The following is a 14585-nucleotide window of genomic DNA, read 5'->3' on the forward strand; positions in this document are numbered from 1 at the left end:
CTTTACCGAAAGAACTAAGAATATGAATTACTGCAGTCACGAAAGCTTTAAATCAAAATTTATATGCATTGTTTTTAAAAGTGATTGTATATGCATTGTCTTCGAAACTTATTGGCCTACACCAGACATTGTATTTGCACTGTTCGCCTTTTGGCGTTGTCCTCTGGTCTGACACTGGTGGTGAGACTAAGGCCATCAAGAAGGCCGCTGTCTCTGGTGTAGGTCAGTCAGTTTCAAAGGCAATGCAAATATCAGAGCCGTGTTTGTTTGCATGTTTTACAACCAGTACCGTGTGTGTGTGTGGTCAATGCAGCAACTTGATTCCTTGCAAAAATCGGTATCTATTTTGTGTTTCAACATTTTAACACAACTCCTATTGTATTGCCAGAAAGGCTAAAACCTATTACTATTAATCGGTGGATTGATTGATGCATCGTCACACACACCCATTACTGTCCACGGTTTATGATTTATAACTTTTCCCCGCAAAATATAGAATAGATCTCTGAACATTTCTCCCACCACCACGCCTGCGGGACTTTAATGCCATCGCAAAACTTGGGATTGTTCACGCACGCCAAACAAAAAAATTGTTTTTACCCGCAATAAAAATCGTAAAACGCACGTATCATACTTTAAACGCCAAACTTCAAAATGTGTACACACGTTCCGTTTACATCAACAGGCAGATCACACCGATCGAGTTAACCAGGCGCTTCGTTTATTTACTGTCGACGACAAAAAAGGAACAAAAAACCACCCCCCCTCCCCAGTTTACAAAACCACCAACAGGATTTACCGGCTGTAAACATTACCACTCCAAGCCACAGCGATACGATGACGACGACGACTATCATCAAGAGAATTTTCCCACGCCATCTAGTCTTTAGACAATCCGAGGTGCTCACATTTCATTTAGCTCGGGTATACACCTACAAAACAAAGATCCTCCTCCCAAATAGTCTTAACAGACTGTAGGGGCAAGTGCTGTGAGTTAGCGGGCAGCACCTATGAAGGCTTACCCGGCACTGTGGCACACGAGGAGGGTGGGTGGGCCAGAACCACGCCCGGCCGCCTTTGTCTCCCCGGTGACGATGTTTACTACACACCGCACCAGGTACTCATTTGAGGCTGAGTTGACCTTGGGGAGGTCCAAGAGCGGTTCAGATAATGGTCACCTGTGTTGGCCAATCGAACTCGGGCCACACTACCGCTCCCCCCACACATACACACACGCACACGTGTTCAAAGATGAACTACAGCGCAACGTCGCATATCCGCCCTGACCCAATTCTTGGTTCTTTTGGTAAAGTCACGTAGAAGGGAAATAATAAAATAATAAAAAGAAAACATAAAATAAAAATAAATACAAATAAAATAACCGTCATTGTAGATAGATTTTCACGTCGATGTTCACATATGGTCACATAGATGTTCACGTATGTTCACACAGATGTTCACATAGATGCTTACATGTTCACATAGATGCTTACATGTTCACAAAGATGCTTACATATTCTAGATTTGAAGCTTTCGTGACTGCAAGGATCCATACTCTTTGGTTCTATTCGGTAAAGTCACGTAGGTCAAAAATAAAACAACAAAAATCACGACGTGTCGTGATTGTGGCCGAAACGTCGTGATTTTTGTTGTTTTATTTTTTACCTACGTGACTTTACCGAATAGAACCAAAGAGTATGCTTCCATATGTTCACATAGATGTTATCATAGGTGCTTACATGTGTTCACATATGTCCACATATAAGGTAACGTATATTCACGTAGATCAGGGGTCGGCACAACAACAAAAAAACCTAAATACTTTTAAGAGCCGCAATGCATCGTGGTGGTGAATACAAGAGGCCGGTCCTTGATCGATAGTCGCACGCGGTGCCCCGATGTTGCCGACTTAGACGTTCACATTTTCGACGGATGTTCAATTATCCGTCTGATATGCGACGTTGCACTGCACACGAGAAGCCAATCGAACGAGCTGTTTTAATTTCAGAGCACAAAGCGGAAAATGTAACGCGCAATAGTTAATTCAGAGTGCGTAAAACATTTTAACCAATACCTCCAAAATAACATTTAAAATCGATGCACTGTTATATAAATATACTTGTCAGTTGGAACGGCTGCTCATCTTTATTCATAAAAAAAACTGCTGCCTCATAACGGAAACAATCTTGCATATAGTAGGCTGACGTTTCGGGCAAAGAACCTTTCTGGGAGCGGAAAGAGGGCAGAAAAAAATTGACTGGCCACGGCTTTAAAATGTAAGCCAACTTCGTGCCCTCTAAATTAACTATTATATTAATTCGGTTATAGGCGGTGATCGCACCTGGCGGATGTTGGCACGCATTCCTGCCTGGCGTTTGGAAAATCACAGGTCGGTGGCATGTGACCGACGGTGAAGGTGGACCGTGATCACACGGCCGGCAGAGGCATTGAAGGCATCCGCTCAGCTTTTCCCTCCGAGGCTGTCATTTGGCTTTCGGAGCAGAGGACGTGGACGTACGAGCTGCTATGCAAAGCCGCAGGCAGGGATCGCTATCCAGAGGCATGGAAATGTACGGTAGCCAAACACTCCGAAACGCGTGTTTTCTAAATGTGGAGGGAAAAACCGGAGGACCCGGTGAAAAAAATCCACGCGAACACGGGGGGAGAGAGAGAGAGAGAGAGACACACGCACACAAATTCCAAATATACAGCAGCAGGCGGCAGAGTCGGGATCAAACCCCCGACCTCCTGCATACCAGGCGAGGGAGTCAACACCTCGCCACCGTGGTGCCCCCTGCTGTTCCAGGACCAGGCGAAATCTCTTAACGTCGTAGCTGAGACCAACGGGGGGGGGGGAGGCAATGGCTAATTCCCAAACAAGAAGAGCCTGACCGCCGATCCCACCACGGAAACCCACTCGGGGATGGACCTACCGGGGAAGCCGTGGCCCGGGATCTGAACCGAAATCCCAAATATCGCAGCGTGCGGCGGCTGCCCCCACGCCACCGGTGAAAAAATATGGCTCTAGATTTTGGTGTTATAATTTATTTATGTAGTTTATTGTAAAAAAAAAAATCGGTCACAGTCCCTATGATCACTGTTACATTGGATTTATGGCTTTTATTTTGGTGATTTCGAAAAGTTTTTTTTTGTTTTGGCCATGTTTTTGTTTATTGTAGTACGGAGTTAGACTGATGGGCTTAATCTTAGTTGTCTTGTGGTTGTTGTTGTTATTTGACTTGCATCCCACTGGGATTTTTGCACACAGCGTTGGTGTACGGTGCTATTTCAGGAATATTTTGATATTTTTGTTCCTGTATTTTCTGTTTGCACAGTCACATAATCACTTTAAGATGTTTTTCTTGTTCATGTTTTTTGTTTGTTGCGGTTGCACCCGATTCAAGAGCCGAATGGCTCACAGGGCCTATACCAAATAAATGGAACTATGAAACTAACTATAACTTGGAAAGAGGAGAAGCGGTCCCCACCTTTCCCCCGCAAACCGTGGCCATCGAAGCCGCACCGCGGTGGGACACGCCATCCGGCGGTCACCCGAAGTTTCGCTTGTTCGCAGGCAGCGTCGCAAGAAATTCGAGACATCGCTGACATGGCCGCCATCAACTTTGCTCGCCGACCTCGTCAAGGATCAGCACACCATCATCACGCGAGCTCCGGTTCTCCTCGCAGCAGCGGATTTTTGGCTCACCGATCGAACCGCATTCACGATGTTAGGAATCCACTCGAGAAACGCACTTTTAAATCGTCTAGATTGAAAACCCACTTCTTTAGAACTGCTTTTTGTGTGTTCAGTTTGCTGTCCTTAATCCCGCGCCCCTGATGAGCGCGGTTGGCTACGGACGGTGTGAAAGAAGTTCAACATACCTACATACAACTTGGCTCACCAACGTCGCTCCTGGCTCACCGGCCTTCCACTACAGCGCACAACGTTGCTAGCCGCGCTGTCATACCAAGGAAGATGACGCATGAAGAAGATCTCTGTTATAAATGCAGCGTCAACGACGGAGGTGGCGAGTTTTTTTTCTTTAACTGGCGCTTACGCACCAAAAAAATCCGTCGTAATAAAATTAGTTTTTTTTTTAAATTCTCTCAAACCCATTGACAATTCCTGGCGGGCCCCTTTGAGCACAGGATGAAATCAATCCTTGATTTGAAGCTTTCGTGACTGCAGGAATCCATACTCTTTGGTTCTTTTGGTATAAAATAAAATAAATCACGACGTTTCGGGCGCAACACAAGCGGGAAAGCCTTGGTCTGCTGCTGAGGCAGACTGTTTTAAAAAGGTGTGAAATGGCTGTAGCCCAAGGGTCATAAAGAAGTGGCCGGGGCTAGTGATGTTAACGTGATAAATTAGCATGATGTTAATGTGAGAAATTAGCATGATTAGCATGATGTTGATGTGATAAATTAGCATGTAACTGTCAGATAGAAGGAGAGCGGCCTCCTAAACGAGGTCACGGAAGTGGCTATGTTAATGTGAGGGATTGCCATGATGTTAATGCGATAAATTAGCATGATTAGCATGATGTTAATGTGAGAAATTAGCATGATTAGCATGATGTTAATGTGAGAAATTAGCATGATGTTCGCGTGAGAAATTAGCATGATGTTAATATGAGAAATTAGCATGATGCTCGTGTGATAAATTAGCATGATGTTAATGTGAGAAATTAGCATGATGTTAATGTGAGAAATTAGCATGATGTTAATGTGAGAAATTAGCATGTGAAAGCAAGCTAGGAGAGCGGCCTCTTGGACGAGGGCACGGAAGTGGCTATGTTAATGTGAGGGATTAGCATGATGTTAACGTGAGAATATAGCATGATGTAAACGTGAGAAATTAGCATGATGTTAATGTGAGAAATTAACATGTTAACGTGAGAAATTAGTATGATGTTAACATGAAAATAGCATGATGTTAACGTGTGAAATTAGCACGATGTTAACGTGAGAAATTAGCATGATGTTAACGTGAGAAAATAGCACGATGTTAACGTGAGCAATTAGCATGATGTTAACGTGAGAAATTAGCATGATGTTAACGTGAGAAATTAGCTTGCTGCTAACGTGAGAAATTAGCATGATGTAACTGTAAGATCGTTCTTCCAAGTGTCACTCGCAAGGGGGTCCCCGCACGGGCAGATATCCCGTGCTCGGTGGGCCCCACAAAACGCGACCGTGTTGTTGTTGTTTTAAACTCCACAGCAACCGGCTCCGGCTCCGTTGCCACCTCGTCGCTTCATTCCCCAGGCGCTCGGTTCTCACAACCCGCCGTCGAAACTCTCCCCGGTCCTTTTAGTAAAACCGCGTGGGGGTGACGGGGGATGGGGGGAAGGAAAACGTCGCCCGGCAACCAGAGCCGCTGTCCGAGGCGGTTAGCCGATGAAAGCCGAAGCGACGCGCGTTGTTGAACGACGATGTTGTAAGTGAACAATGATGATGTAAGTGAACAATGAATGATGTAAGTGAACAATGATGTAAGTGAACGACGATGTTGTAAGTGAACGATGGTGTTGTAATTGAACGATGTTGTAAGTGAACGACGATGTTGTAAGTGAACGATGATGTAAGTGAACGATGATGTTGTAAGTGAACAATGATGTTGTAAGTGAACGACGATGGTGTAAGTGAACGACGATGATGTAAGTGAACGATGATGTTGTAAGTGAACGATGATGTAAGTGAACGATGATGATGTAAGTGAACGATGATGATGTAAGTGAACGAAAATGTTGTAAGTGGACGATGATGTAATTGAACGATGTTGTAAGTGAACGATGATGTTGTAATTGAACGATGTTGTAAGTGAACGACGATGATGTAAGTGAACGACGATGATGTAAGTGAACGATGTTGTAAGTGGACGATGTTGTAAGTGAACGATGATGATGTAAGTGAACGACGATGATGTAAGTGAACGATGTTGTAAGTGGACGATGTTGTAAGTGAACGACGATGATGTAAGTGAACGACGATGATGTAAGTGAACGATGTTGTAAGTGAACGATGATGATGTAAGTGAACGATGATGATGTAAGTGAACGATGATGTTGTAATTGAACGATGTAAGTGGACGACGATGTTGTAAGTGAACTACGATGTAAGTGAACGATGATGATGTAAGTGAACGATATTGTAAGTTAACGACAATGTTGTAAGTGAACAATGATGATGTAAATGAACGATGATGTTGAAAGTGGACGATGATGTAAGTGGACGATGATGTTGTAACTTAACGATGATGATGTAAGTGAACGATGATGTAAGTGAACTATGTTGTAAGTGAACAACGATGATGTAAGTGAACGACGATGTTGTAAGTGCACGATGATGTAAGTGAACGACGATGTTGTAAGTGAACGATGATGGTGTAAGTGAACGATGTTGTAAGTGAACGATGATGTAAGTGAACGATGATGTAAGTGAACGATATTGTAAGTGAACTATGTTGTAAGTGAACAACGATGTTGTAAGTGAACGATGATGGTGTAAGTGAACGATGTTGTAAGTGAACGATAATGTAAGTGAACGATGATGTTGTAAGTGAACAATGATGATGTAAGTGAACGATGTTGTAAGTGAACGATATTGTAAGTGAACGATGTTGTAAGTGAACGATGATGTTGTAACTGTACCATGCCCACGTGTTCCATTTGGTGAGAGACACGTCTCTGGCCAGGCCGTTACGCACCCAGTCCACTGGGTGCACACAAATAAACGAGTTACAGAGTTAAGGGGCCGTCCATAAATGACGTCACGCACCTGGGGGGGGGGGGGTAAAACTATTGTGACGAGAAGCGGGGGGGGGTTGAGAAATGTGACGTCACATCACAATGCGCAACTTTAAATTGTTATAACAACACTAATTGTTATATCAACACTCCTACAACATCAGAGTGCAGCGCCACATTAAATACGCACTACAATGACAATAGTTTAAAGCGATTTGAAGCGTGTTTTATATTTTTTTTGGGGGGGGGGGGGGGGCAGAGCTTTGTGACGTCATATTTGAGGGGTGGTCTGACTTTTTGTGTTGACGCCGTGTGACGAGGGGGGGGGGATAAAAAATCGTCCAAAATCGCGTGACGTCATTTCATTACCAGGCAGAAGTGCTTCGTGTGTGGTTAGTTTATTGTTAATTCCCGCCTCCCTCCGATTAGCACGGTTGGCTATGTACGGTGCGATAGAAGTTCAACACGTACACCGCACCTCCGGTTGGCTACGTACGGTGTGAAAAAAGTTCAACACACATACACCGCACCTCCGGTTGGCTACGTACGGTGTGAAAGCGGTTCAAAATGCACGCAGCATTCCTGTGCAATTTCGGCTGACATGACTATAATTGACGTATTTATATCTAAATATAAATAATGCCTCCTTCCCACATTTATCCTTTCCATATAAAATACAAAAGTTGCGTGTCTGCTCAGCATATTGGCTGCACGGCCTTTGGGAGTGCATCATTTGGACCGGTTTTGACGCTAATTGTCTCATCAGCAGAGTCAGTTGAGCATGTATGGGTCTGTGTGGATTCCCTTTTTTCCGATATTAGGAAGCCACTGGAGCTATGGGGCCGTCCATAAATGATGTCACGCGATTTTGGACGATTTTTAACCCCCCCCCTCAAATATGACGTCACAAAGCTCTAACCCCCCCCCCCCCCCAAAACCATATTTCCATTTTGAAAATCGCTTTAAACTATTGTCATCGTAGTGCGTATTTAATCTGGCGCTGCACTCTGGTGTTGTAAGGAGTGTTGTTATAACAATTAGTGTTGTTATAACAATTCTATATTTATTTAAAGTTGCGCATTTTGATGTGACGTCACATTTCTCAAACCCCCTGCCCCCCTCCGCGTCACACATCGTCACAAATATCTGACCCCCTCCCCCCCCCCCCCCCCCCCAGGTGCGTGACGTCATTTATGGACGGCCTCTATGCACTTTTAAATCTGAATTGAAAGCTTTTTCCTTGAGAACTGCTTTTCGTGTTTAGTTTATTGTCCTTCCCCCGCATCTCCGATTCACGCGTTTGGCTATGTACGTTGACGAAAGAAGTTCAACATGCACGCACATTCGCTCGCCCCATCCCACGGGGGCGAAGACCGTGCCCCCTACGCTCTTTTCAAAAGACTCGTTTTTAAAACGGCCCGGTGCCGTTCCCGCCCTACACTTTGTTATCGACAAGCTCCGTGCCGCCGTGGTAGGCGTTCGCCGCCGACGTCCTGAGCAGCTCGAGGGCCATGAGCTCCGGAACGTCGGCCCCGCGAGACGGCGCGGGGCCGCCGGCGCCGGCGTCGTCGGCGCGGCGCGTCCCCGGCGGACGCGCCCGCTCCATCGCGACGCGCTCGGCACCGCGACACCCGACCGCCCCCCTCTCGGCCAGATCGTGCCACCCGCCGTCCCCCGCAGCGGAACCCCGCGCGTCCGGCGCCGCCTCCGGAATGAATCCCCTCGGGCCGCGGGGGTCGGGGCTCGCGGCGGCGGCGGCGTCGTCGTCGTGGAAACCGACGGGCGGCTCGGCCCGGCCGCGGCCGACCGCGGGCCGGGCGTCGCCGCTCGGCCCGCGGTTGCACGGCAGGCAGTTGAAATTGGAGTTGAGGAGGCTCGCGTCGCGCCCGCCTCTGCAGAAGCACGTCCGGGCGCGGCCGCAGCGGCGCGCCGCGGGATTGTTCGTCGCGCGGGATGCCGCCGCCGCGGCCGCTGCCGTCGAACCGGCGGGAGGCCTCGCGCCGGGCCCCGCGGAGCGGCCGTCGGCGGGCGTGCCGCCCGCGTCGTCGCACGCGGCGAAGGCGGGGGGCCGCGCCCCGAAACGATCGTCGCCGGGCGGCGCCGGCGCCTGCGCGAGACACGAGCTGCCCGGTTCAGCGCCCGCCGCGGGTTTGGGCTGGGCCGGCAGGAACATCTTGAGGAGCAGCATGACGCTGCGCAGGTCCTGGCTCAGCTGAGAGACTTCCCGAGTCAGCGTGGACATCTGCACGCAGAGCGAGCGAAGCACGCACAGCACGCAAAGCCGCTTAAGGTGTCTGACGCCGTCGAACAGATGAGCCAAAACGTGGCCCATCTCGTCAGATCTCAGAAGCCGAATGGGGGTTGAGTCTGGTTAGTGTGTACTTGGAGAAGAAGGGTGACCATCAGGGCTAGTCGCCAGGCGTTGTAGACGTGGAGCTGTGAATGTATGTATGTTGGACGTTCACACCGAATGTAGACAACCGTGCTGATCGGAGATGCGGAGGAAGGACAACAAACTAACACACAAAAAGCGGTTTCTAAAGAAATGAGTTTTCAATCTATATCCAGTGGCTTTTAAATGTTTCTATACGTATGTTGAACTTCTTTCGCACCGTGCTTCGGCAACCGTGCAAAAAAATCAACCCACATCGGCCACAATCCCATTTGCTGTACTGCCACCGACTCGCCACACTCGTAGCCCAGCGGGTTTTGAGTGTTTCACAAACCCACAGCGGTGGTTAACCAGCCCATGACGCAGCGAATTGCACTTCGGGTTTGCGTTGAACGGCAAGCGACGCGTCAACTTTGCGCGAAATGTCACGAAGCTCCCAATTGTTTCGGGGGTCAATTGTCTCGCGTTGTCACGGGAGGATCGCCGCTAATAAGGGGAGCATGCGCTCCCAACTTTTTAATTATGGGACGGCATTGGCAAGGAGCGATTTGAAACAAATAACAAAAAAAATCGTTCACAAATTGTACTTTCGCGTCGTGCGATTCACAGATTACGAGAGTGGAGTATTTGCATTGCAATGTCAGGCCATTTCTAAAAGTGGTGAGTCTGGACTGCATATTTACTTCTTAAGCCTTTAGAATAAGAAGAATAAAAAAACAACATTGTCCTAATCTAACAGATCTCTGGACAGGGCTGACACCGCTATACTTGTCATGTTGCGGTCACATGACATGCATGTCACACATGGTACGAGCCGTGCTCTGCTGCTCTTTGTGAGCAGCACGCGCCTGCAGGTGATGTTACGTTTATTGTGTGCGAAGAAGGAAGCCCAACCAGATGAGAGAGAGAGAGAGACTGGGACAAACAATACAATAAAGACGGTAAGACCGGGACAAACAAATGGTCAATTCTTGAACATACTCGCGGCCCTAAAACAAGATTCCAGAATGCAGCATTCTCCTGCCATCTCGTGAATGCCTCGCAGCCTGTGACTACACCACCTGACAAGCCCCAGTGCCCTGCTATCCAACCAGATTGAACCCTGCTTGGCATCCGAGATCCGAAGACATCGGGTGGATTTAGGACCTCGGATCGTTGACAAGAAAAATACAAAATAAAACATCCTTGCACGCACGCGAACACGCCGGAAAGCACTGCACGACTCGTACCCACGCTTTTAACTGTGCTCGCTGTCAACCCCTTGTCAGTGCCCAATCTTATTACAGACCAATTCAGACCTTATCGGTCACCCCCCGTGCCCCTTATAAATCTCAACGTTCATCCTGCATAGTCCCATCACAATGGGAGAAACACAAACAAATTGACACAAACAAAAAAAAACCGTTTTGCCCGTATTAAAACGGCTGTACGCCGTATGGACCTGAAACACTCAATTTCCCGTGCACAAGAACACGTGGAAAAACCGTGATGGGTTGACAGGGTATTCGCCTCTCACCTCCTGGTTGAGCTTGCAGATGTTCTGGCGGTTGTCGCATTCTGTCGAGTCACTGGATGGACAGCCCGGGAACACCAGCGCGCCTTCTGGGAAGTCGTCAAACCGAGGAGGGCGTGGGGGGGTGGGGGGCATTCAATAAATTTGCAGCACATTTCTGTCTGAGATGCTCCACCAGAGGCCACGTGGTGAGCTGGCCCACTTTGACTTTTGTTTCTTCTTCTTCAAAAGTATTTTTTTTTTAAATCAAGAAAACGAGCAGGATATGAACAGGGAGTTGATGGAAACCTGCCTTAAAGTGCACGTTTCAATGAACCGGTTTCAATAAACTGTACAGCTCCCTGCTGTCTTCCTAAGGGGGCGTCCATAAATGACGTCACGCGATTTTGGACGATTTTTGACCCCCCCCTCGTCACACGGCGTCACGAAAAATCAGACCCCCCCCCTTTAAATATGACGTCACAAAGCTCTGCCCCCCCCCCAAAAAAAAACACGCTTCAAATCGCTTTAAACTATTGTCATTGTAGTGCGTATTTAATGTGGCGCTGCACTCTGGTGTTGTAGGAGAAAACATTAATTAAAAAGTATATTTAATTAAGTAGAACGTGTTGTCTATATTTATTTAAAGTTGCGCATTTTGATGTGACGTCACATTTCTCAAACCCCCCCCTCGTCACACACCGTCACAAATGTCTGACCCCCCCCCCCTCCTATGTGCGTGACGTCATTTATGGACGGCCCCTAAGCTCTCATACCCTAGAAGGAGAAGAGGAAAAAGGAGATGTAGTGAAGGGGGTTCAATGTTTGGTGGTAAGCTTCCTCCCTTACCCCTTAGTTTTGCAACTTAGATGCTCTGGAGCGGCAATTTTTAGACAATTTATTGGCCTATTCCTGCCATTGTTTGGGGGGGAGGGAGCCGGCCCACTTTCACGTAGCCACGCCCACCGGGCCACTAGCTCCGCCCACGCGAGGGAGTGGCCTCTCGGCCACGCCCGCACAGCACAAAGGCCTTGCCCCCACTCCTCTGCCAGCGCCACTCTCTTCACCTGTACCACGAGTCACGCAAGTTCATGGCCTGAATAATCTTGAACCGGCGGGTCAAAAATCCCAACTATCGCCAACGCTGCAGGACACGGGGCCAGGCCAAGACATTGCAGGTAGCTTTAGAATTAAAGCTAAAAATAACATTTGGCAGGAAGTGTAAATCTCGTGCAAGTTTAGCAGGTAATAATCACTAATAATCTGGGTCATTCCATTAAAATGACATCGGCTCAATGTCCATAACCCATAATAGCGGGGTCATTTACGTATGGGAATTAGAACGGATACAAATAAAATTTCGATTTAAAGCTTTCGTGACTGCAGGGATTCATCGTCTTGGTTCTTTCGGTAAAGTCACCATGTAGAGGGGAAATAATAATATTTTTATTATGTTTTATTTTTATTCTTTTATTATTTCCCTTCTACGTGACTTTACCGAAAGAGCTAAGAATAAGATGGACACACATTAGGCTGCGGCGTTAAACGGGATCGTTCGCGGATCACGCCTGCCTGCTGTGTGAGAACGTTTTGAAACTACGGAAGGCAAAACGCTGCATACATCAAATGTTGTGGTGGGGCTCTATGTCCCTTGCGGTAATTCTGCCGAAGTGGAAACCGACCGCAAGCGGCACTCAGTGGCGTAGCGTGATCCACTGGACATCTTGCGAAACCACTGGGAATCTTGCGAAAAAGAGCTTTCATAACTCATCGGATTCCTCCAGTACAAATAAACATTCTGATTCTGATTGGCATGGGGACCTGCTTGAATGGAATGTAATTGGTCCGACTCCGAAAATGTATCTTCAAGTGGCCTTTTTTTTACTTTACACTACAGGGGGCGCACTTTCCCACGTTCCACGAAACCTTATGCATGATTTAATCTAGATTTGAAATTTTATGCGTGATGTTTTTTTTCCCTTCAGTCATTGGTAACCAGGCTGAGACCGTCACATCGCTGCAACTGAGCATCGGCTTTAATCGCGTGCAGGTTGAAGCCCAGATTCGACCTCAGGTTCTCAGCGGTGTGCAATCGAGGCTCTGAACTCTGACCTCTGAGCCACCCAGCCGCCCCCTCGGCTTCGTGGAACGGTATTTTCAACCTTGATTTGAAGCTTTCGTGACTGCAGGAATCCATACTCTTTGATTATTTCGGTAAAGAGTCTGCCTCAGCAGCAGACCACGCTTTCTCACCCGATGACGGACGCTTGTGTCGCGCCCGAAACGTCGTGATTTTTTAAAATTTATTTTTACCTACGTGACTTTACCGAAGGAACCAAAGAGTATGGTATTTTCAACATTCTTAAATTGCTCGCACGGGAAGCCAGCGTCAAAAGTGCACCTCACTAAATGGTAAGTGGTAACAACTTTCTATAAATTTTGATTTAACACTTTCGTGACTGCAGGGATTAATATTCTTGGTTCTTTCGGTAAAGTCACGTAGAAGGGAAAAACAATAAAATAATAAAGATATAAAACAATAAAATTCTCACGACGTTTCGACTGCAACACAAGCAACCATCATCAGGTGTGAAAACCACAGCAAGAAATTGTGTTTCCCTTCTACGTGACTTTACCGAAAGAACCAACAATATAACTTTCTTTAAGCCATCTAATAGGGTATCTAATTGGCATTTGAACACCTGTTTTATATGCCAGAAAGGGTAAACCCGATTCTAATTTTACATGTTTTGATACTGGCAAAAAAGGTCCCATGATAAAGCTGCTCACCCCCAGCTATAAATGCTCTGATACGTGCACTGTCTTTGTACTGTTCGCTTTATGGCGTTCTCTGGGCTGACAATGATGAGACCAGTATAGGCCAATCAGTTTCAAAGACAATGTATATATTATAATAGATATTCTTGGTTCTTTCGGTAAAGTCACGTAGAAGGGAAACAATAAAATAATAAAAATATAAAGCAATAATTTTTATTATTTTATTGTTTCCCTCCTACGTGGTGACTTTACCGAAAGAACCAAGAATATGAATCCCTGCAGTCACGAAAGCTTTAAATCAAAATTAAAATAGATGTTTGTCTGCATGTTCACCACAAGTACGCATGGTTAATGCAGACTTTATTGCTTGCAAAATGTATCTGTTTGGCGTTTGAACATCTTAACACCTGCTTTATTGCCAGAAAGGGTAAAGTCTATTCTAATGCATCTACTACATTTGATCAGTGGTGGGGGCCAGGCATTAAGCAAAATCAAGTCAAAAGGTCAGAGCCCCAAGTAGTTCACGGGGACGCCGGATTTACGGACAAAAATATATAAGTTCATCAAATGTTAAACTCGACTCGATATCCTCATAAACGTGACAAGCTCACTTAACGTGAATATTAATCTCTCTCGTCATATCATGGCTCATCTCACCTCGCCGCATCTGCATCTATGTCTACATCTCTTCTGTCATCTTGCAAGGGGGGGCAGAAGTTATTTCTGCTCTGGATCCCAAATGGGCCAGCACTCCCACTACATTAATCGGGGCGCCACGGTGGCTATGAGATGTTAACTCCCTCGCCTGGTGTACAGGAGGTCGTAGATTCGATCCCGACCCTGACGCCTGCTGTATATTTGGAGTTTGCGTGTCTCTCTCTCTCATCATCATCATCACCACGGTGGCTAGGAGATGTTAACTACCTCGGCTGGTGTACAGGAGGTCGTGGGTTCGATCCCGACCCTGACGCCTGCTGCTGTAATATTTGGAGTTTGCATGTCTCTCTCTCTCTCCCCGTGGTCACGTGGATTTTTCTCCCGGTCCTCCGATTTTCCCCTCCGCATTTAGAATCGACGTGCATTCAGAATATTTGGCTGCTCCTATAAATTACCACGCGATGATAATCCGCTAACTTCGGTGAGCTATCGTTTGTGATAGCCGGGGTCGCTTCCC

General features: G+C 46.9%; 1 protein-coding gene across 1 annotated transcript in view; it reads right to left on the reverse strand.

Moving 5' to 3' along the window:
- Positions 1-7911: 7911 nt before the first annotated feature.
- Positions 7912-14585, reverse strand: part of LOC116954674 (voltage-gated delayed rectifier potassium channel KCNH8-like) — an 86981-nt gene continuing 80307 nt past the window's right edge. Inside the window, exons 17-18 of the mRNA XM_032975373.2 lie at positions 10658-10743; positions 7912-8991 (exon numbers count right to left, since the gene is read on the reverse strand). Of these exons, the coding sequence (XP_032831264.2) occupies positions 8185-8991; positions 10658-10743 (893 nt within the window). The 3' untranslated portion in view covers positions 7912-8184. The remainder of the gene's footprint in view (positions 8992-10657; positions 10744-14585) is intronic.

The sequence above is a fragment of the Petromyzon marinus genome, chromosome 56, assembly GCF_048934315.1.
Source record: "Petromyzon marinus isolate PM22_M1 ecotype Great Lakes invasive population chromosome 56, UKy_Petmar_22M1.pri1.0, whole genome shotgun sequence".
NCBI lineage: Eukaryota > Metazoa > Chordata > Hyperoartia > Petromyzontiformes > Petromyzontidae > Petromyzon > Petromyzon marinus.